Source organism: Perca fluviatilis, chromosome 21 (genome assembly GCF_010015445.1).
Source record: "Perca fluviatilis chromosome 21, GENO_Pfluv_1.0, whole genome shotgun sequence".
In the NCBI taxonomy this organism is placed as follows: domain Eukaryota; kingdom Metazoa; phylum Chordata; class Actinopteri; order Perciformes; family Percidae; genus Perca; species Perca fluviatilis.
This window is the reverse complement of record NC_053132.1, coordinates 15,752,834-15,775,886: the sequence shown is the minus strand read 5'-3', so window position 1 is coordinate 15,775,886 and position 23,053 is coordinate 15,752,834. Positions and strand designations below refer to the sequence as shown.

At 40.8% G+C, this 23,053-nt stretch overlaps 1 protein-coding gene and 1 long non-coding RNA gene across 7 annotated transcripts in view; both read right to left on the bottom strand.

Annotated features, from left to right (window-relative positions):
- The window catches only part of LOC120551718, a 41,532-nt gene extending 39,752 nt beyond the window's left edge, over window positions 1–1,780 (bottom strand). For 3 of the 4 annotated variants that reach the window (XR_005637908.1, XR_005637905.1, XR_005637906.1), the window contains exon 1: window positions 1,051–1,139. This is a non-coding gene — a long non-coding RNA (uncharacterized LOC120551718). Of the gene's footprint in view, window positions 1–1,050; window positions 1,140–1,656 lie in introns of those variants that run through there. The other variant, XR_005637907.1, reaches the window with a different exon arrangement.
- A 775-nt stretch (window positions 1,781–2,555) lies between these two features.
- The window catches only part of svild (supervillin d), a 46,762-nt gene continuing 26,264 nt past the window's right edge, over window positions 2,556–23,053 (bottom strand). For 2 of the 3 annotated variants that reach the window (XM_039788179.1, XM_039788178.1), the window contains 23 exons: window positions 22,428–22,969; window positions 21,962–22,094; window positions 15,678–15,825; window positions 13,761–13,844; window positions 13,412–13,498; window positions 12,849–13,032; window positions 12,529–12,701; window positions 11,227–11,388; window positions 10,648–10,784; window positions 10,377–10,524; window positions 9,840–9,985; window positions 9,404–9,579; window positions 8,844–8,979; window positions 7,794–8,094; window positions 7,368–7,522; window positions 7,121–7,223; window positions 6,767–6,974; window positions 6,544–6,677; window positions 6,222–6,377; window positions 5,357–5,500; window positions 5,059–5,171; window positions 4,316–4,471; window positions 2,556–3,938 (listed from right to left, as the gene is read on the bottom strand). In XM_039788179.1, the coding sequence (XP_039644113.1) occupies window positions 3,852–3,938; window positions 4,316–4,471; window positions 5,059–5,171; window positions 5,357–5,500; window positions 6,222–6,377; window positions 6,544–6,677; window positions 6,767–6,974; window positions 7,121–7,223; window positions 7,368–7,522; window positions 7,794–8,094; window positions 8,844–8,979; window positions 9,404–9,579; window positions 9,840–9,985; window positions 10,377–10,524; window positions 10,648–10,784; window positions 11,227–11,388; window positions 12,529–12,701; window positions 12,849–13,032; window positions 13,412–13,498; window positions 13,761–13,844; window positions 15,678–15,825; window positions 21,962–22,094; window positions 22,428–22,969 (3,813 nt within the window). In that variant the 3' untranslated portion in view covers window positions 2,556–3,851. The remainder of the gene's footprint in view (window positions 3,939–4,315; window positions 4,472–5,058; window positions 5,172–5,356; window positions 5,501–6,221; window positions 6,378–6,543; window positions 6,678–6,766; window positions 6,975–7,120; window positions 7,224–7,367; window positions 7,523–7,793; window positions 8,095–8,843; window positions 8,980–9,403; window positions 9,580–9,839; window positions 9,986–10,376; window positions 10,525–10,647; window positions 10,785–11,226; window positions 11,389–12,528; window positions 12,702–12,848; window positions 13,033–13,411; window positions 13,499–13,760; window positions 13,845–15,677; window positions 15,826–21,961; window positions 22,095–22,427; window positions 22,970–23,053) is intronic. The other variant, XM_039788180.1, reaches the window with a different exon arrangement.

Sequence of the window (23,053 nt, the reverse complement as noted above, 5' to 3'; positions counted from 1 at the left end):
AGAACATAACAAATATTCATGAATGTTTTTGACACAATGTTCGAGACATTTACAAAGACCTCCAAAAACTATTTCAAGGTTTTTTTTGTTTGCTTTAAATGTTCCATTTTCTACTCATCACTTATTGATTATGTATGACACAAAAGGCTGCACAGATTTAAAAAGAGAGATTTACAGAACATAATGGTTGGACAGACAACGCCCCCTGGTGGTTAAATATAAAAATGTGACATGGCACTTTAACTGTTTTTATTACCTCATGCATAAGATTGGAAAGAAGCATTAGATATATTAAATATTAGATATTAAGAATACTAAGGTCATGTCTTTTAAATCTTACTTTTTCTGGGAATTTGTTAAGAGTTTTAACAACCTAGAGGGGAAGTTATTCTATAATTAAAAAGAAACACCAACATTAAGTGAATATTTTATAGGCTGATTCCAATGAATGTATGTATTTGCCTATTTTTATATAGGCTATTTTATTCTAGTTATAGGGCAACAAATGAATAAAGGATCCATCAGTTCCCAGAATTTTATTCAGGGCAGTGTGCCGGCTTTGAATCAGCATTTAGACTTAACGTTACCTGTTAGTAAAAATATAATTTAACTGTTGAATTAGCTAAATAAATAAAATGTTAAAGCAACTATTTGTAGATGGGGTCGCTCCTAGCGACAATGAAAAACCCACAGAAAATATCACAGGAACTTCTAGTTCCCCTTAGATCTATGAAGCATTTCGGCAAATTTTAACTCATGGTTTTGTTTTTCCAGCCCACAACTTTACTGTATTGGTTTATACCGTTTTCATAGACCCTAAAACCCACCATCTGCTACCTGCCCACCACCAAACGGCTAGCAGCTAGTTAGCAGCTAACCGCTAGCTACTTAGCTAGCTATATCTTTGGTTATATCTTAGGTTAGCTGCGAACGTTCGACATATTTCCAGAGACGGTTTAGAACCGTTTATTATTAGACTATCTTTAATATTTCCCTCAGAAGTTGGTGAAAACCAAAAACATAGCTAAGAGTAGACTGAATATGACTTACATATAATGAAGTAGACAAAAAAACTACTCCAAATGAGTGCAAATGTTGCTCCACGTATTCTGGCTGTGTAGTATGCAACTGTTAGTTTCTGTCGCCCCCATGAGGAATTCTAAGTAATGACAACAACACTGTCGGCGTATCCACACGATACAAGCCTGTACGTGATAGCGCACGCGCCCCCAGCCCTCCTAAATGCAGTTGCTAGCAGTTTAGGAGGACACGGAGGATTAAAAAACATGACAGACTCTTCAGAAGAGGTAATTATCTTCACTCGAGCTTCATGCGCGGGAAAGTCACCGGACAACGCAATCTTCTGAACATAGCGATACTGAGAAATACAGACAGAGTTGTGTGGAGCTGATAGTCTTAATTAGCTTTGTAGCAATTCATTTGGCAATGGCTTGAATGTAACGGACGTTCATTAATATAAAAAAGTTACGCACTAAATATTTAACGTTGCAAGTTACAACTCAACTTATTAACAAGCTAATATCATGTCTGTGTGTTTAACGCTACATTTACAACTTGTTTTCGCTGCCCCCAGGTGGCCAAAAAATTCATTGTATGCTTAAATCATTTAATTAAAGCAACAAATGTAACTTTTACCTGCAGCTAAACTCGCTACAACTAGCGCGAGTTGTATTTCCAATGAGACAACCTGTAGGGCTAAAAGTTACAGGGTTGGGTGCCCGGATAGCTCAGTTGGTAGAGCGGGCACCCATATGTAGAGGTTTACTCCGACCTGCAACCCTTTGCTGCATGTAACTCCCCCCTCTCTCCCCTTTCATTTCTTCAGCTGTCCTGTCAATAAAGGCCTAAAATTGGGTTTCTAACATGATAGCCTTTTAAGAGTTTTCTAAATTCTAACGAAAGAAAAATTGTATAATGTATAATAACAACAGCAGCCATGTTCTCACAATGGTACGTTTGGACTTGTCTGACACAGATTTAACTAACGTTAAGAACATTAATACTGGCTGTGTTCAGCTCAGCTGGACCTTTTCCAGGGCTCTGGTATTGTGCCCCTAAATGAAATGACATATAACAAGTCAATGCCTGCCATGAGGAAGCCATAGAAAGATGTTAGTGGTAGTGGCTATGGAATGTTATGCTTTACTGTTCCACTGGCAGATTCCACAGACTTTTCCATCTTAAAAACAGCAGAAAAAAAAAACACACCAATAAAATAAATGAATGTGTCTTAAGTCATTCCAAAGAAGTATCATGTTGTATTATTACTGCAACAACTTCTTGCACTGGGTAGCTGTTGTAATATTCATCCCAGCGGGCCTTTTTCCCAGCAGGCAGACCCCGGCATAGCAGGGAAAACACAGGTGTTACTAATAACACTTAACAATGGCTCTGCTTGTTTAGCCATTGTTAATTTAATGATCTGCACCTGTGCGTCTTCTACTGGGACATGCCTTCAGTGGAAAGACCTATAGATCATCTTTTTAAGAGCTAGCACATGCTTCTGCTGTTTCAAAGACGATCAGAACCAAACATTTTTTTAAATACTTTATTTAAAAGGGAATCTTGAGCATTAATATCTCATTTCCCTAACACCAATGTTTACTGTTATGTGCCATGAAATAAAAGCTGGCCTGGAAGCTGTCTCCACATATAATGCTGATCTTATGTATCACAAAAAAAAAGCAAAATATTTTAGTTTACATCATGCAGAGGATTTCCTACTTCAGACATCACAGGCAGTCATGTTAACGATATGGTTTACATACCATTACATCACAGTGGCAGTATACATTTGTGGTGTCACCTACAGCTATAAATGCAGCTTATACTGCACAGTTACTCTCTCTTACATACCCACACATACTTAATACTTTTAAAGTTGCACATTTACACACATACATACAAAAAAACATGTATAACAAGAGAAAAGATGAGATTTGGTCCCTAACAACCAGTCAATCAGAGGGCTGCCATCGCTGGCACACAGGCAGTTATTCATGAGAACCAGGAAATATTCAGTACCAAACTTAAAAAAATAAAAAATAAAAATGTTATGGATCAGTTTCAGTGATGCTGAACAGTCAGTCGCATCAATGTGATGGTTGCAAAGTCAGAAATAATGTTTCATGTTTCAGTTTCTTTTGGGATTTTGGAGTTCACTTTGTCACACCCACAACCACACACATATCTACAAAAAAAAAAAAGAATAAAAACGGAATTGCGGTTACAAATGTCCGAGTCACACCTCTAAAATACAATTCCTCACCTTTCTTTTTAATGCGCAACAAACAAAAACAAATTATAGGGATTGTTCTCTGAACTTTGACTTGTTTTGCTTCTTTTCTTTGTCAACCTCTAAGTGGAGACACTTTTGCTGAACAATTTAATCCCATTACACAGAGCTGGCTTTTTCCGTCAAATATAAAAATCAATAATTAACTCCTCTCACTTTTGAAACCACAGGCAATTTTCATACAAACACATTCTCACACACATATTGACACCATCTGGTGTCAGACATAAAAACACATTCATTTATGGTATATTACATATTTATAATGTGAGGGTAACTTCTTTTTTTTACCATACAAGGAAAACATCTTGCCATCAAAAAAAGATTAACAATTGCACATAATGATTGGCTAAAATATTTCAGTGACACAGGAAAACGTAAAAAATGGCATTGTTATTAAAAAATTGATCAACATTTAAACAAAATTGTACATATGCTTTTCTTTATCCTTACAAAATGAGGATATCATTTTCTTTTTGGAATCAAAAAATGTACGAAAAGCTGCTGAGAATATAAAAGAAGGGGCAGATTTGTTTTAAAACAGGCCTTTGCTTTTCTTCAGATTCTTTTGCTTCCAGTTTGGCAGAGCGTTGAACTCAACTCGGCTCATCTCAAGAAGTGTCTGCAAAACATCAATGAAAGAGGACAACCAATGTTACGTGAGGCCTAATACAATAACAAATACAGTGGGTGAAAAACCTGTGGTCCAGGTGGGCCAAGTGCTATGAAATCGGTGTACATGTATATTTGCTGTAACATGCATATGGTCAATACAAACACGTATGACTGTCTGGTCAAACTATTTTCATTATTTTAGCTTTTTAATGACGCGTTTGGTTTGGATATCATTTTGAAAATGTCTTTTTGTCTTCTGTCATTTGGCTTATACTCAAAATTCTCACACACTGGAAATAATTACTGTAACTGCAAGGAAATAATTTGATCCAACAATTAACTTTGAGCCTTACGATCCTATTTGAGAGCAGCCGAGTGCCCTACCTTGAAGTCCTGGTCAGACAGGTAATCCTCCAGGCGTAGAGGGTCCACTCCCTCTGGTAGTGGTTTGCTGGTCAGCTCCTCGATGGAGTACTGCAGCTTACTGAGCTGAGACAGCGCCTCCTTTACTAATATCACCTTGTTCTTGGAGCTCTCCATCTGTATACACATATAATTTACAGCAGGTAAACAAATGCCAAACTGAACTATTCTAGTTTCCATTCCTCTATTTTTTTTAAGCATCTTACATAACCGATTTAAATAATATCAAAATATGTGCAAATGGATCATTCCTGCAGGAAAGAATACAGCGCTTTGGAGTTAACTGGTGACAGTGGTTTCAATCCAAAACGGTGACTTTAACAGAGACAACAAATTAGGCATTTCAACCATAGATAACTTTACTTACTTTTACTTTTCATTTAAAAACTCTGTTTTGCTGTGTTTCTCTGTAGAAGTTCTACTCTCCACTTTTTTTTTGTCTTCACTGGCTTTACCCTACACATGATTCTGCATGCCAGCTTTAAATAGACATACCTGGGAGATGACACTATCTGAACAGATCTGGTTAAGTGAGATGATTTGGATTCTTTCTAGTGTCACCTACATGGAGCTCAGCAGTCTCCGGTCTTAAGCTGTGATACTGGGACAACACTACTAACCCCAACACTGAGTAGTAAAAACTGAGACGTCACAATGAGAATAATAATAATAATAATAATAATAATAATTAAGTATTCCAGCACCTTTGAAGTGATACTGGTGTCGTTCTCCCAGTATGGGAAGATGTTGGTGAAGGTGAGGGGTTCACAGCCTGCAAGGACCAGATATGCCAGAGGGGGGCGCCGAGGGTTCTTCTCTGTAAATCACACCACAGTGTAGAAGATGTATTCAGATTCAGGTTATCTACTGTATAGGGGGTAAGTGATGTGTGCTCAAAATACTGATGGCATAAAAAAAGACATAGCAGTGTTTTTTGAAGACTACTTAGGTAAGTGTTTGGCTGGTAAAAATGTCCTAATCAGTTACTGTAGACAGACTGACCTTTGCAGTACTGCAGCACGGTCTCCATGGCACACTTCCTCTCGTTGTTCCAGCGCATCTTTGCAGAGCCGGTACACTGTGTGTCTTCGGGCTGCCAGCCCTGCCACAGGTACACCTCCATACGGTTATCCAACAGGAACAGGGCTGGAGAAGTAAGACGGCAGAGCACTTACATATCTAACAGAGAAGCCTGTTTGAAAGTATTTCAAACACCAGCACCTCATTGTTAAGTTCTCATCAGTACAAGGTCCAAACAGGGAAAAATGTGTAACTTAATGTTTTTGTAATTTTTGTGTCGTGTTTCTTTTTTAAGATACATTTTTGGGCATTTTAGGCCTTAATTTGTATAGGACAGCTTAGACTTGAAAGGGGAGAGAGATGGGGAACGACATGCAACAGAGGGCCGCAGATCGGAGTCAAACCCGTGGCCGCTGCGTCGAGGAGTAAACCTCTATATATGGGCGCCCGCTCTACCAGGTGAGCTACCCAGGCGCCCTTGTGTCATGTTTCTTTGTGTGCACGCAAGTTGAGAAACCTGCCACGACTCTCTTTTTAACAAAATATCTCTGATTTAGATTAAGGGCAACTCAGCACAGACACTTTGTTTTTCATGATGTATCTCTAAAGTGTGCAAATTCTTTAGATGAATGACTCACAAGGGTGCAAAGCTTCAAACTATGGGATTTTACACTACAGTCACTATTACATCAATAAATAGGAGATACAGATACTTTTCTATTTGAGCATTGATCCAACTGGCAATGTAACCTTATTCTAGGATAACATATCAGAAATAGTTTTACACTGATCTATACTCCAGTTTAGTTTTATAGAAAGCATCAGAACATACAGTTGTGTGTGGTACCTGGTTGTTGTGCGGAGTAGAGGTTCTCCTGCAGGAATGGCATCGCCATGACTCCCTCCATCACCCTGGCTGGATACAGCTGCTCCTCCCCTTCGAACATCCCGGAGCTGGCGCTCAGCCAGAACAGCCGGGGTGTGTAGTTGTACTTCCCTGGATCTGGAGAACACACACACACACACACACACACACACACACACACACACACACATCTCTTTACATATCTGCTCACACACTGAATACAAGCAGTCAATAAAGAACTTTCTCTCCATTTCTTGCTGAAAATTTGGGAAGTGGTTTTGAGTATGTGAATGTGAGGACGCACCTTGCAGCATACAGTCGTAGGCCTTCTTGTCCTGCGGGCCCAGAGCCTTAATGAACTCTGCAGGTTCAGATCCTTCCTCCACCTCCTCAACTGTCACGCTGCTGGTGCTGCTCAGACCTAACTCTGAGGGACACCTTGACGACACAAACCCAGATAAACTGTTGGTCCACATATGTCCTTCCACTACACATCATCTAATTATCCATCTGCCTATACTCCTTACCTCTGGGTTAGTTTGTCCACAGCTCTTTTGGCCACCTGCCTGGCACCGGCATGTGCTTTACAGCCGTGCCACAAGTAGAGAATGCCTTTCTGAGCGCTAAGAAGCACCAGGCTAGCACGAGAGCGCAGGCTGGCACGCTGGCAATCTACCTCCACCAGTGAGGCCTCCACCTCTGCCTCACCACGAACACAGAACAACCTCCAGCCATCTGGAGAGGGGACACAGACATGGTGAGAAGCGTTAATGCCACAATAATTCAGTGTTTATTTGGCATTGAAAATTAAAAAGTGTTCAACAACTCCCTACTCGCCATTTGGTATTACACTGCATGAGAAAAAAACGTTTTGTTTTTACCTGTATTGTTGGCGCGGTCTTCTCTGCTGCCCTTGTGGATGATCAAACCTCCCTGGAAGAGCTGGAGGAAGCACGGCGGCTCTTTTCCCTCACTCACCAACACCTGGACAGCCAATCACATACAAACATATATAGAAAGACACACTTTGATTAAATCCTACTTGAATTATGAGTTCTAATCGGGAACTTTACCATCAAAACGTGACATTTTATTGATTGTGTGTGGCCGTGATGAACTGATACCCACTTGTGACCCCCTGTGGCTGCCCAGCTCCACTGTCATTAGAGCCGAGGTTCCTTTCTCGCTGACGCTGGAGTGAGTGCCTTGCCAGAAAAAACAAGCAGTCCTCTCTCTTCCAGGAGCACCGGCGCTCAGCTCCCCGGGTTTCTGTCGCTTACCCACTGACAAAACAGGACAGGACAGAAGCAGAGTAAACCTGGTGGACTTCTGCTAAAATGCAAATCTTCTTTCAAACCTTATTAACTACACTTAAATTTGCCTCTTTGCTCTAAGCACAGCTGCTGTTTTTCAGTTGCACTTCATCACGACTAACAATTGAAGTCAGTGCCATTAATCTTCTCCCAGGTCTTACTACTTTGTCATCATATTCAAACCTTCCAAATCACACATCCACTGTATTTCAGGCCACTCTGTGCCAAATGCATAACTCACCAAGTGTGGTGATAGAGTACTTCCAGCGAATGATGTAGGCGTCGCCCTCGTGCAGTTGGCCCAGGCTCTCTTTGGGCAGTTCCTCCTCACCGTGCTCTTTTATGTGCCAGGCGTCTACAGCTATTGTAGCCAACTCCGCCTGTCTGCCATCATCTGCCCTCACCAGGCCGTGGCCCCGCTGGACGTTCACCCCCTCCAGAACGGTCTTTACCGGCTCTGGCTCGTTGTCCAGCAGGGCCTTGGCGTCGCATGGCTGCAGTTCCATGTCCAGTGGGGGGCGTTCAATAGCGTGGACTGGGCTCTGAGCAGAAAAAGAATGTTTTTGGTCAGTTTTAAATTTGTTACTTTAGTCAGGATATATTCCTGAATTAAGCGGCTACAGAAGCAGTGTTTCTTTTTAATTCCTTTAAAAACAGATTGTCACATACCTACAGATCAACAGCCAACAAGAAAATAAAAGAAACAAGCAAATCAGATATTGAAAGCTGTCACTGATTTACACTAAGACACAGTCACTGCTAAATCAAATGCAAACACCCTTAGTAAATACAGTAAATAAATTAAATCTTTATTTTGATCGATTAATAGAAGAAATATATATATAATGTTTAAACGAACAACAACAGAAAGAAAATATATAACAACATTTTTTTATAATAATTTCAACATTCAAACCGTTCAAAAAGGGATAGGTAGAAGCCCTAGGCTACCCCCTGGTCTTTACCACATCTAAATTATATCACGGTCAAACAAAATAAACCATTTTAAACAATACAAAAATACCACTCCAATTTCCTCCTCCTCCTCCTCCTCCTACGTTATCTAGCTATTAAGATAAGGAGGACCAAACAAAAACAAAAATCAAGCAGCATTGACATCAGCAAGTGATTTTCACTCTCCTTCCTCACCTCTGTACCTTTCAAAAAATAAATCTTTTGTACCTTTTTTGAAATTGCAACCTATTAACACGTTGATTGATCAATTCGTTCAGACTATTCAACAAAAAGCACCCAACAAATCAAAATGCACATATAGTCGAATCTCATCTACCTTGATTTCCTCAACTTGGGCAGCTTCCTCCTTCTTCCTCTCGGCCCAGTCCAGGAACTTCTCTCTGAACAGGGACGTCTCATTGTGCTCTGACAGCCGGCCGAACAGAGTCCAGCTCGGACGACCTTCCCCCTGCCTGGAAATCACACACACACACACACACACACACACACACACACACACACACACACACACACACACACACACACACACACACACACACACACACACACACACACACACACACACACACACACACACACACACACACACACACACACACACACACACACACACCCCCCCAGGAAGTCCTTTAAAAAAAAAAAAAAACGTCTCCTCTGTGCAGCTGTACTGGCCAGATGAAACCACTAGGGGCTACAAAAACACAACCAATAATCTAACCCTTAACCCACCTTTGCTCTCCATTCATGCCCACTTATATCACGTAAAACTGCATTTATTAAGTCCAAAATGTCTAAGATAAATACAAAAAAGTGCACCACAGTGTACAATTGTGTTGACTGCTACAAAAGGTGGTAGGATTAACATGTGATACTCACATAGGCACATCTGTATTCAGGCAGGAGGCATCTAAAGGGTTGACTCTGCAGTTGCTGTAGTCATAGCTGCCGCTGTAAAGCTGTTTGCCCAGTTTCACTGCAACTTTTCTGTCACCCAAGGGCACATCTTTCCCGTGCCATACATACACTTCGGCGCCAAAATCAAACACTAAGACCTGGTGTGGGTTGTTGACAGCAGAGGGAAGGGGGAGAGAAGATGGATTGTGGTTTTTACAACATTCAAAACAAGAGAAACAATGTGTATTACAATGTCTGTCTGGACTATTATGGGTGCTTTATGGACATTTTATACCATGCCTTTTCACACTTTCTATGTAGGTCCCAGACTTTTCCAGCGGCAAAATGAATCAAAATATTTTTCCACACGTCAAAACTTCCCAGACATATGAGGTCAGTACTCGAGTAGTGGTGTTACCTCTTTAGAGTCGAGCAAGGAGACACTTGGGATGGAGGCCCAGGCATCTTCATGAGGCACCAGTTTGTCTCCCTGGAGTCTGTACACTCCATTAGAGTCTACCACCCCACTCTCATACAGCTCATCCTCCTCTGGCTCCCCTGCCCCTACAACACACACACACACACACACACACACACACACACACACACACACACACACACACACACACACACACACACACACACACACACACACACACACACACACACACACACACACACACACACACACACACACACACACACACACACACACACACACACACACCAAAGAGCAGAGTAAGCATATGTGTAAGTTGCCAGGGCCCCAGTGCTTAAACATATAATCCTTCAAATGAGGTGTTCTTAAGGAAAAGAAGAAATCTAAAAAGCATTATATTATATTATAAAAATGTGTGAAATGGAAACAGAGGCTGCAGTTGTCACTAACTTTGACTAAAAAAATACAATACATGATGGTGTTAAAGAGGGACAGTGTCTCAGTGTGAGTATGAACCTCTGTACTGGGTTTGTCCTCCCAGCAGGCTCCAGAACTCTTTGGCCCATCTGCTGTCAGTGTTGATGCCCTCCTCCAGCACTGTCACCTGGGAGGCCTTACACCCGAGGTCCCTCTTGGCCTGAACAAATGCTGCCATCTCCGACGCCTGGTCACAGAAAGCATATTGCACGTGTCACGTCTGTATTCAAGTGGAGAGTTTATATCATGCTTTGTCAACGCCGGTCTAAACACTCAAATCAAAAACTGGTTCTCCATTAAGGTTCCCTACCTTAGCTTTCTCAATGACGTTGGCAAACTCTCCGCTCCACATATAGCAGTGCTTTGGCGTTATGAGAAGGAAGCAGTCGCCGCTGTTTAGAGAGTGGGCCGTGGGCTCCACCAGACGCACCTGGATGTGCCTCCGACCTACAGACGATGACAAAGCAGTTTATACTTCCATCTGAAACATAAATCACTGGTATAGATCTGTAACAAATATAATTGGTTTGTGTCTTAACTTTCTTTAGACACAAGAAACACACATGGGAGTTTCCCTTTAACAGCACTTCTAAGTGTTGGGATGGGTGATAAATCACCATACATCATTACATTACATGCCGCTTCTATCCAGAGCGACTTCCAATTGATTGTGGAAACCGGAGCACCTAGAGAAAACCCCATGCAGACACGGGGCGAACATGCAAACTTCACACAGAAAGGCCCGGGACTACCTGGGTTCGAAACCTGTACCTTATTGCTGCCATACCACAGTGCCAACCATTGGGCCACTGTGCTGCCCATCTCACCTCCATTCAACAAATATTAATAGAAAAACAAAACATACAGTTAATTCGCCTGCATTTCTGACCTTTGACGCGGATGAGCATGAGCTTGTTGAAAGGCAGCGTACTGTTGTTGGTCACAACATCGGTGGATTTCACACTGCGCAGGCTGATCTTGCGGAAGTTCTCCTTGCTGGCGAGGCCCGCCAATGCCACATCAGCCAGGTTTGTTTTGGAGTGTTTTGCCACTTTGATGGAGAGAAAAGAAGAGGACCCGTGATAATTAGAAATGAACACAGTTGAACTGACACACTGATCGTTACTATTCCTTGATCTAATCTGCCATCTCACTAATTATGACAAACAAAGACCACGGCAGGACTTAGAACATAGATCATAAGAGATAGGACATGTTTTTGAATGTCTCCTTTCATGTGTGCTATATACTAGACAGCCTACACATAGCTGCGGTGCTCACTTCCTCTTATTTCCCGTGTAACCTGTGAAAAGGTCACTGAGGTCAGACGAGTGAAGAGAATCTATAAAGAGGAACCGAATATAGAAAATACACGAGCAGCAGACTAAACTTACAAAATACAGTATATGAAAATCAGGCAGGTAACGCGTACAGCTGCTTGTACCTTCAGAACAGCTTCAGTGCTTGAGTACAGCTAATCCAGCTTCAATGCAATGTGTTTACTGAAAATTAAACAACCTGAGCTGTGTTTTAGGTAGGGAACCTGTTTTGTGGCAGATGTTATTTGTAGAGTGTGGGACAGGAGACAAAATACCTTGTTTGCAATGAAGTGCATAGAAAAAATGGCCAAAATATAAAAGAACTTTAATTTCCCATCAGGTTACACTCTTTAGTAACCTACAGTATGTATGGTTATGTAAGTATGTATTTATTTATTGCATGCACATAGAAACGGCCACATGAAAATTTAAGACACCAAAATTGCAGTTGTAGTGGTGAAACATTTGTCAGACATAAAAAACTAAAACAAAGGCTAATGTCTGACAAATGTTTCACCACTACAACTGCAATTTTGGTCTCTTAAGTTTCCATGTGGCCGTATGTATGTGCATGACACAATAAATAAATAAATAACATACATTTAAGTATCAACATTGTAATCTCATTCTTTTGCCTTTCTGTTATTGTTAAAGTTTTAGAGAACACTGCAACCTTCAGAAACCACTAAAGGCCACTGGAACCTTGTAAGCTTATCAGGACATACACATAACTTGGTAAAGTCATTACACAGCAAAGTTTGGTTTTGGTCTAAACTTTTGGTGGTGCTTGGAAGCTGTTGGGCCATATAAGACTCTACAGCCTAGCTAGGGTTAGAACCGTAATAGCATAGCAATAGTTTGTGCAGTCTTACTCCTCTCCACTTGGATCCTCTTGGTCTCCAGTGAGGCCACATTAAGCCTCTGCTCGGTGTAGACCTGGCGGATGTCGTTGCGGGCAGCCAGAGCCCGCAGAGGGTTCCTGGAGCCCTGGTTCCTTCTCGTTGGTCGCACTGCTCGCTTGTGTTCTGCTACGGCTGAGGTGAGCCTGAAGACATGCATACACAAAACACTGGTCATTTTTAACTCAAGCAACCGAGGACCTGAGAATGACATTTGAGAGAAATAGGGAATCGTAAGTTGTTGAAATGGTTGATTGTCATTTTCATCGTTGTTATGATTATTATCAACTAACTTTGGTGTATCGGCCTGGATCTGGCTGAGGTCCTCCTCCGTCATAACCACGCTGGAGTCCAGGGGTGTGGACGGTGAGACAGATTTGTAGAAGTTGCCGAACGTCTCGTCATCATCCAGGGTCATCACTTCTTTCTCCGTCTCTGCCGTCACCTCGATGGTGGATGTCTTGCTTTTACTCACGCCTGACCCACGCACCATGGCAGGAAACAGGAAGAATGGAACAGGAAGTGTTACACAGAACTTTTCTCTCGCTAATTATGAATATGGCGAACAGGACAAGGACAGGGTCCTCCAGTGTGTGTGTGTGTGTGTGTGTGTGTGTGTAGATTCATCTATAAAATGCTTATCTGCAATGTTCAATATACACTGTAGCTAAGTGGCAGTAAATAAGTTTGAAATTAAACAAATCTGGAAAAACACATACACTCACTCACTCACACACACACACACACACACACACACACACACGCACACGCACACGCACACGCACAAGATCCTTAATAACTCAATGTGTATTCAAATATCTCATGCGGAAAACAACAACAAACAGGGGGATTGTACCTTTATTGTGGAGCTTGTCGAGGAAAGACTCCAGCTTGTCGAGCCTTTTATCTCCTTCCACCTTGACATCAGTTCTACTAGAGATTTCTGTCCAGCAAAAACAAACAGAGGCCTGATTAATCGTGGCTTAGTACGCTCAGTGTTACAATAAAAAAATACAATTTTGGCATTAATATTGTTTTAACAAGGTATCAAATGCTATTAAAAAAATACTAAAATTATTTAAATATAAAAGATAAATCTGGGTTATCTGAGTCAAAGAGTCCTGTTCCAAGTATCAATACTTAAATATTCACAACATCTGCTGTATTAACAGACTGACGGGTTCATCACTTTATTGATTAAGTACCTTGTTGCGGCTTCACAGGCGTGGCATTAGATCTCTTGAGGGAACTTAGAGGTGACTCTTCCTTTCCGGTATCTGTCACAAGACCTGGAGGAAGAAGAACAGGGGGAAAATGCAACTACCAGTCAATTTCATCACCAGTTAATCTGTCAGTTATTTTCTAGATTCATTGTTTTGTCTAAAAAATAAAAAAATAAAAAAAAGGAAGCACATTCAAATGCAAAGATATTCAGTTTACTTTCAAGTAAGGGGAAGACAAACTGCACAATCTTAAATTAGAGCAGGGTTCTTCAGCGTTTTTTAAACCAAGGACCCCTTAACTGAAAGATAGACAGAGCAGGGACCCCCAACTACTAATATCAGTGTTTCCTTTAGTTGCGACCGGTCGAGCGGCGAGCGGCGTGCTTGAGCTAGGTTACTGGTTGCGCGGCGTTCGTCGCTCGGCTGGTTGTGGCTGTTTTCCCGGGTTGGCGCCCGCCTGTGTGCATGGGCGGAGCTGTCTTTCTAAACTGAACTATCTGTGCACTTACAACCGCAGCTGCGACTGCGTTATGCGTCTGCCCTGTTTCTGGTGCCGTGGCGGGCCGCCACTGCAGGGTCAGCATAGAGGAAACACTGAATATTAGGGGTGCACGATTCAGAAAATGTCACGATTCAATATTGATTTTTAGGCTCAAGATTCGATTCAAAATCGTTTTTCGATTCAAAAATGATTCTTGATTAAAAAAACGATTCACAGTATGTAATTGTAGTTACTTTTCCCAAGTGATTGCAGTAGACATACAATAAAAAAAAAAAAATGGATTATGAATCGATTTTTGGAATTCTATGAATCGATTTTGAATCGGTAGAGCTTGAATCGCGATACTAATGTGAATCGATTTTTTTGCCCACCCCTACTAAATATTGTAAAAAATTAAGTTGAATATTAAACTGGGTCTACAATAAAGTGTAGGGCGGCCTAATGCCTTTATACATACCTTTTTAGTGCATAGAATACTAGCTATGAAAATAATAATAATTGTCAGCATGTTTTTTATGAATCATCTTTTAATGTTAAACATACATGTGGCACAGTGAATCCTTAGGACATACTACATACACTGTATCTGTGGATGGCTATCTTAGTTACTTTACCCATAGGCCAGTAAGCCTATTATACATGGGGATTTATATTTGCTAATAATATGTTGCAACGTTAAGACATTTAATTCTTTTTTTTACTTTCAAATATTAACAACAATTTAGAAGCCCCCCTGCAGTGACTCTGAGGACCCCCTAGGGGTCCCGGACCCCCTGTTAAAGATCTCTGCTCTCTGATTAGAGAAACTAAAATTCATTTAAAAGAAAGGGAATGTTGCCAGAAAAAATTACTGAAACTGTCAGAGTATCAGATTTGCTGCAGATACATTTTCTGTCAATCGCCTTATCGATTAATTGACTGGTCATTGCAGCTCTAAAGGGAATCGTTTTTAGGTTTGTTATCATGGGTCCCACTGTATATCCCAACAACCCTGAAGATATCCCTTACTATCTAATGGGCTTTAAGTAAACCACTGTAGGCTGAGTAGCTCTTTATGGAGAATCAAATGTGATGCAGCAAAATTGTTATATATGGTTATTGTTATATATGGTTATAAAGGCGGCAATTATTGTTTGTCCATTTTCACAAAATCATATTGGTCAGTTAGTTGTTGGTTTTCCTTTTTTTTTTTTTTTTTTTTAAACCTTTAAACTTTTCACTTTCATTTTCTTTAGATAAAAAAGACCAGTGTAAAGCAAAGTCTACAACCTGAAAGACACTATGTCATGTAGCAGCACAGAGAGTATTCAAGACTGACTTGTCCTCTCACAGCAGAACAATAAGCATGCTCAACTCGTGTCAAGCCACACTGAGTTAATAACACACTGCAGTTTCACCTCTCTTGGCCATGCGTCCAGCCACAGTGAATTGGACCGAGTCGTTGGCTGCTCCTTTGCCTTTGTTCTTCCACTGCTCCTCCTTGTCTTTAAGGATCTTCATCCTGTCAGCCAGCGACATCTTGGGCCCCAAATCTACATTGGATTTCTGTTGGAACATTTATTCAAATACAACTTTAGACTTTAACTTTTTTTTTGTTTTTAAATGTACGTTATGCACTCTACTGTCCATTTATTTAACAGAGGAACAGAGAGTTATGAAGACACAGTTAAAAAATCTGTGAATCAGAGTGAGCAAGAAAGGTTGCATGAGGTTAGGAGACACTACTGGTGATGGTGATGGAAGAAAAAATAGAAATACATATAGAGTGAATTATGAAAGATCTCACTACTTTCCAATTATTTCTGTGGGATCTTTGCTTCTCCCAAAAAAAACAACAACTACCTCCAAAGGGTTTTTACTGTGTTATTCAAACTTCATTTTTACAACCAAAAAACATGAAGAATGAGTCCTGACAATAAAACACCAACAATGGACTGAGGCCATCCGTCACCCACGATTCATTATTGCTTTCATTACATGATTTACTCCCGCTGCCATTTTTGCACCTGAACTCCACCATTAAAAATGAATTAGCAGAGGTTTACTGCCCCCACTGGACCCACTGGACCCCTGAGCTGTTTTAAAGTAATTAATGATATTCCACTCCTCAATATGTGAAGCGTTTTATGGCCCTGCCTGGGTTTTTACTGGCTGCCACCCCTTATTTCTTTGCTAATAATGAGCAATTCACTGCGTGTAATGTACCAGAAGAGTTGACTTCCTTTCTACAGTGAGTTCCACACAGCTTAGTCTCAAAAGGCAGACCTATCTCCACACTATGACTGCACAGGAGAAACACACGCAGGTAATAAGTTCCAAGCAGATAAACAGCATTAACAAAGAAAAATAAAACAAGAAAACGGGATATCCAAAACTCTACATGGTTGGTGCTCGCATGTATTTATACTGTATATTCTTGGATGTTCTTGTGCTTGTATGGTTTCATATTCACAGAGGAATTTTCTCTGTGGATAAACGATGATCTGTGTGATCTGCTGCCTGTCATACTGGGATTCACAGCATCATCTGTACTGTAAGCTCTGAAGAGTCAACTAATCATTCACAGATGTCAGCAGCTATAAAGCGAAAAAGATGTTTGGTTATAGCGGTGAACTGCAGCCACACTGATGTCAATGTGGCATTAGAAGGAGGATATAGTGCAAAATCAGCAGTCCATATTCAAAGTTTTTGACATTAAACTAATGTCAATATAATAGCAAAAGCTGAATGATAAGAGAATAATGTGTAATTGTGATTTATTGTCTTTATTTCTTTTTATAAATTAACCTTTAGGCATGTGTTGGGTGTCTACATGATATTTAACATGATAAGTTTGTGCCAATCACAATCAAAGTATTTCTGCATGAAAAGAAAAAGAGAGTAAGCCATCTTTGACTGATTGTAAATAGTACACACACTGGCATGCAGACAACAGATAGGAATCTTCACTTTGTAGTTTTGCCAACTCACACTTTAGCATTAATTAGACAATTAATACAGCTGACCACATTTTTTTTTTGGCTTCAGTTGTCTTTAGAGCTAGAGAAGTCAATGGCTGTCACTGACACAGCTTGTTTAAATTGTGCTTCATCAAGATGAATTGTGTATCCCCACAATAGCAGGAACTATACAAAAATATGTCATATTTTATGCAATGGCAGACTTCAATATCAGTCTAGTAATAGCTCATGACAGTTCTAAACTTGTTGAAATTTGAATCTCAATTATTAGCAATTTTATGAATAGAGCACTGTGACATACTGGCAACCTGTCCAGGGTGTACCAAAAAAATAAAAATAAAAGAGTTCTCGGATACAATAACTCATACTTATTATTGATTACAAAAACTCTGAACACATTACATAAACCACAAATATGCTATATATTCTATAGGGTAATTCTATAGGTTATTTGGATACCTGATTAATGTAATGCTTACAGCTACCATTCAATATCTTTTACAACTAAACTATTAATAAATTAGAAAAATTATGTATTCATTTTGTGAATCAATAAAAAAAAAAACTCACACAACAACACTACTGCATTACCTAAATCTCAGAGTATTTCCAAAGCGATCATGCAGATTTGTATTTGTTTGTATTTATTTAAAGCTATAGTGCGTAGTTTCTGTCGCCCCCATGAGGAATTCTAAGTAATGACAACAAAACTGTCGGCGCGTCCACATGATACAAGCCTTTATGTGATCGCGCACAGCCCCCACCCCTCCTCCACACAGTTGCTAGTAGCCAAGGAGGACACAGAGGATTAAAAAAACATGATGGGGGTGCCTGGGTAGCTCATACATAGAAGTTTACTCCACGACACAGCGGGCGCTGGTTCGACCTGTGGCCCTTTGCTGCATGTCATTCCCCATCTATCTCCCCTTTCATGACTTCAGCTGTCCTATAAAATAAAGGCCTAAAATGCCCCAAAAAATAATAATGTTTAAAAAACAAAAACAAAACAAAAAACATTATGGACTCTTCAGAAGAGGTAATTATCTTCACTCGAGTTTCTGCGCACGAAAGTCTGAACATAGCCATACTGAGAAATACAGAGAGAGTTTTGTGGAGCTGATAATTAGCTTTGTAGCAACTCATTTGGCAATGGCTTGATGTAACAGACGTTCATTAATATCAAAAAGTTACGTTATTTTAATACAGGTGTTCTCATTGAGACACAGGGTCTCATTCTCAAGAGAGACCTGTTTGGGACAATACTGAGATCTGAGATAAACAGGCTAAAGAGACTGTGACTGTAAAGTCAAACGTTTAATCCTCACAACAGTCCTCATGTCTAACAGTATATCGTCCCTGAGAAAAACTCTCCAGCTCTGCTTAACCAATCATGGTTGATACTATGGCAACGAAGGAGCTGGAAATTGCAGTGCCATGTAATATAAATCTAGTCAAATTTAAACAACAAGCCTGAGGAGTGACAGGCTGTGGTGTGATATTTGTCCTGAATATGCTACAATATCCAAACAGCCATATAGTAACAAAATGGAAAAGCACCAGTTTCCCTCAAACAATCTTCCACTCAAACACACTCTCTCTGTCCGTCCCTCACTCACTGAGCACACAGTTTGTTTGAACTTTAATGTCAAACATGTGGCATGGAGTGGTCAAATATTAGCCTCATGTGACAAAAGTTCCAAGAAATTCTATATACGAAAAAAAGGCAACTGGGTAAAGTTTATTGTTCCTTTAAACTTTAAACATTATCGTGTCTTATTAGAATAATGCTTATCCATGCATGCAAACTACAATATCCAACATCTCACACACTCAGACTCCCCTCCAACTATCAGCCCATCTCTGGACTCAATCAGAGGGGGGAAATACCTTGGCCTGACAGGACCCCAGAGACAAGGGGAGGAGAGAAGAGGAAAGGGCCTGGGCTTCAAACCCCCACAGGAAACTATTTTTTCTCAGTCCTGCCTTACTGTACGGTGCAGGCAGGCAAACACCTCAGCCAAACCACTGACACAGATATGGACCAGCTGAAGGCCAGCAAACCACATTCATGTACCAACAGCAAGTGTGTTGACAGCTCTGATTTCGCAGTGGTACTCCTCAGAGAGTGTGTGAGAAGTTGTCCAGGACAAGCACAGGTATAGAAATAAGGGCCAAAAAATGTCCGGGATTAAGTCCATGCAATGAGGCACATACAGTACATACTGTATGTATGGACACACACTCACCTGACGGGACTGGGAAAGGTTGACCGGCAGGTATCAAAGTCAAAGTAAGGGGTAGAGTCCGCAGGTGAGGACAGAGGAAACTGGAAAGAAGGGTTAAAGGAGGAATAGTACAAGAGGAGAAGAGGAAAGGGAAATGATCAGATGAGTATGGAGGAGAAAGAGCAAAGCAAGGCAACATGTCTAACTAAAGAAGAGACATGGGTCGTTTAAAGCCTGGCATAAAGATTGGGAGAATGGGAAAGCAAGGAAAAGGGAAGTAGGCTGTTTATAACAGTGCATGCAGAGAAGGCAAACACCATTAGCAATGCAGCGAGAGTATGAAACTAGCCACACAGTTTAGTTATAATCAAGTGAAAATGTCTCATCCTGTTGCTGGATTTAACACAAAAAATCTGACTCCTTTCAAGTAATCATTTGTGTTTTTAAATTGCCTATTTAAAGAGCCCTTTTCAACACACTCATGATGTATTAGAGATAATCCACTCATCTTTAGAGGATTATATCTAATACTTGTTCTGGTAATCAACACACCAGGGACAATATTTCCAACTGATCATTAGTCTTAATGGACTGCATCAGACTTCTTCAATGAGTCATCACTGGAATATATATGTAAAGTCCAAAACATTCTTTTAATGTCTGTCTAAACAGTACACTTTATAATTTAATGTACTGTCAAAACTAAGTTTAGCAAGGCAGCAGGTTCTTTTTTTAAAATTTTGGTTCAATTTATCATTAACTAATGACATGCTGCAAACAGTCAATGTAACTTATGGTTAACAATCATTATTCAAGACAACACAGACCCTCTTTAAATCTAATTTACAAGAAGACCTCACTTTACAACACAGCCGTGGTGTAAAAAAAAAAAAAAAAAACAGCTTTGCAGGCTAAACAGGAAACATCTGGAGCTGGTTGAAGATGACCATGGTGTATACCATGCATGTTACAGTCCCTGGTCTCTCACATATCAACCAAAGAGCAACAACATCTGCTCCGGATTGGCAGTGTATGAGATAAAATGACATGCCTAAACATGAAATTCAACGGCCTTTCCTCAAGAGAGACACGAGTAAAAAAATAAAAAAACACATGGGAAAGGCCCAAGTTAATACGAACATGGCACTAGCCAATGCCTCACCTCTCTTTTTCAGCGGCAGCCACAGAGCCCAGCAGATATCTGACCAATCATGCATCATGCCATTTATTTTGTTTACCATGTTCTGTCTACATGTCTGATGTCATTTGTGTCCTGATAGCTCTTGGTCAGGTTTCCCTTTCGTGTGGTGTTGAGGACGCATTTTTTTTTTCTTTTTTTTATTATTTTTGAGAACGTTTGTGTGCCATTAATTGTTATGGATTTTGTGTTGACTTATCATAATGAAGACAGACCACACAAACATAAAATGACATCAGTTTTCAGTATTTTATTGAGTGGGGATTTGTTCAAATTGTTGGCTGTCTGTACTTACTTATTAAGTGGCTTTTTCCAGACTAAGAGTGGATTTAGTCTAAGGTTAGCTCATCCTTGGATAAAGGATGAGCCAAAAACCAGAAATCCCCCAAGAGGATCATTGATCTGGACAGATGTCAAGCCAAGAAATGCCCTGTTCAAATAAACATGACATCACTTCAATCTTAGTGTCCAATCTACTGTTTTTTTGGGGATATCCATGTGGCACTCATAGGGGTTTTCCACTGCTGTAGTACAATTCATTACTTGCACTGTCCATGAAATGGTTATAATAGAGTTGAGTGTTGTTTTCCCACTTGAAAACTCAGCAAGGGTGGTCTTGTTTGTGTAGAAATCTGCATGCTCTTCTATCACCACTTCCAAATATGTCAGTTATCTTAACATGTGTTAAACATTAAACCCTCTATGGTGACCTGTGTAAAACTGTTTACTCTGGATGTTTAGATTTTGTAAGACATGGAAGTCTATAAAGAACTCAAAAGCTTGCTTATGGATGGAATTCTTTTTCATCTTTGAGGACAGGAGAAGAGTGGAGAGTGCAAAAACCAACAAAAGGAAGCAGGCATTTGCTTGGAAGGTTTGCAGGTGTTTGGTCATGGTGTAGGCTTTTATTTTTACAAGGGGAAGGGGCGTGTTTTTCTTTCTTTTTGGGAGGCCAGCTAAGCCCTGGATCTCTGGGCTTTGGCATCACCACTCTCAAATCTGCTGCACCCCCCAAGCCCTCCTAACCCCACACCATTTTGGCAGCAACTCAGGGAAATAACCTGATTCAGCAGAGGAAGAAATGTGTCCGCAGCCAAATCTCCTCTTTCCCTGCACACAAAGCTGAGGGGAAGCCTAAACATGTGGCAGCATTTGCTCGTTGCTGCCCGTTTCCCCACCCCAAAAAACTATTGCACGCCAACTCCAGTCTTAAACCGGTTATTCATACTAACCAACCAACTCAATAACTGACTACTAAACCCCACAACACAAAGAAAGAGTTTTTTTTAAGAACCTACCTTTTTCATCCAGGCATTTTCGGCATCTTGGAGCTGACCGAAGCGATCCGCCAGAGATGTCTGGATCAGACTGGATGGTATGGGCTTCTTCAGTCTATCCTTCTGCTCACCTTCACTAGTGAACTCTGCCAGTCTGAAAAAGGCAAGAAGACATATTAGTTCTTTCCCCATGACAATATACTATCTTGGAAAGCCTTAACTTGAGTATTAAAGATATTTAAAAGCTTCTCTTCTTGCAAATTACTTGGTCCCAGGTTTATAGTATAAATGTTACAACTACTGTATATTTAAGGTTTCATGACATTTTTAAAATGACTGTGTTTCTGGGTACGTTAGTTATACGCCTCAAATGAATTCAAAGTCCATTTCATATTTTTTAATTCCCTTTTCTTTGCATAGTCAAAAATCTGCACATTCAGGCCTTATACTTTATAATAATGCATGCTGTTTGTGTACATCCAAAGACCTCTGTTTGAGTGAGGAGCCCTGGCTTCCATCCAAACTGCTGTCCAGTTCCTCAACATCCTCCGACACTGTGGACGTCTTCTCCAGACTCTCGTCAGGCGAGGGACTCCGCCTCTCCTCGAAGCTCGTTCTGCTACTGCTGCTGCTGCTGCTTCCTTCCCTCTGTTGTCCGTCCATGCTGAAGCTCCCTCCGTCTGTGATATCATCAGTTAATGACTCATCCTCTCTGTCATTTTCCCCACTGACCTCTTCCTCTATCTCCTCCTCTATCTCCTCCTCCTCCATCTCCTCCATCTCCTCTTCGCTCTCAGGGTGGCTGAGGGTGACACTGCTTTGTCGGGCTGGCACGCAGTCCGGCGTCGAGCCCTCGCTGTGGTCCGACTCCACGCTGGTGGAGCGGCTTTTCTTTAGGATTCCCTTGATGCCTCGAGGCCCAGAGTCCTGGCGCTGCAGCGAGGCACGCTGGCAGGGAGGAGAGGGAGGGGGAGAGGCGTCTCTGTTCTTGCCGAGGGGGAGAGCTCTGTCAGAGAGGAGACTGGAAGGCTGAGAAGGAGAAAGACAAGAAAGCTTTTTAAACTACCAGCCGTAATATCTATAATATCTGGAAAAGACGATTAAAGTTGCATA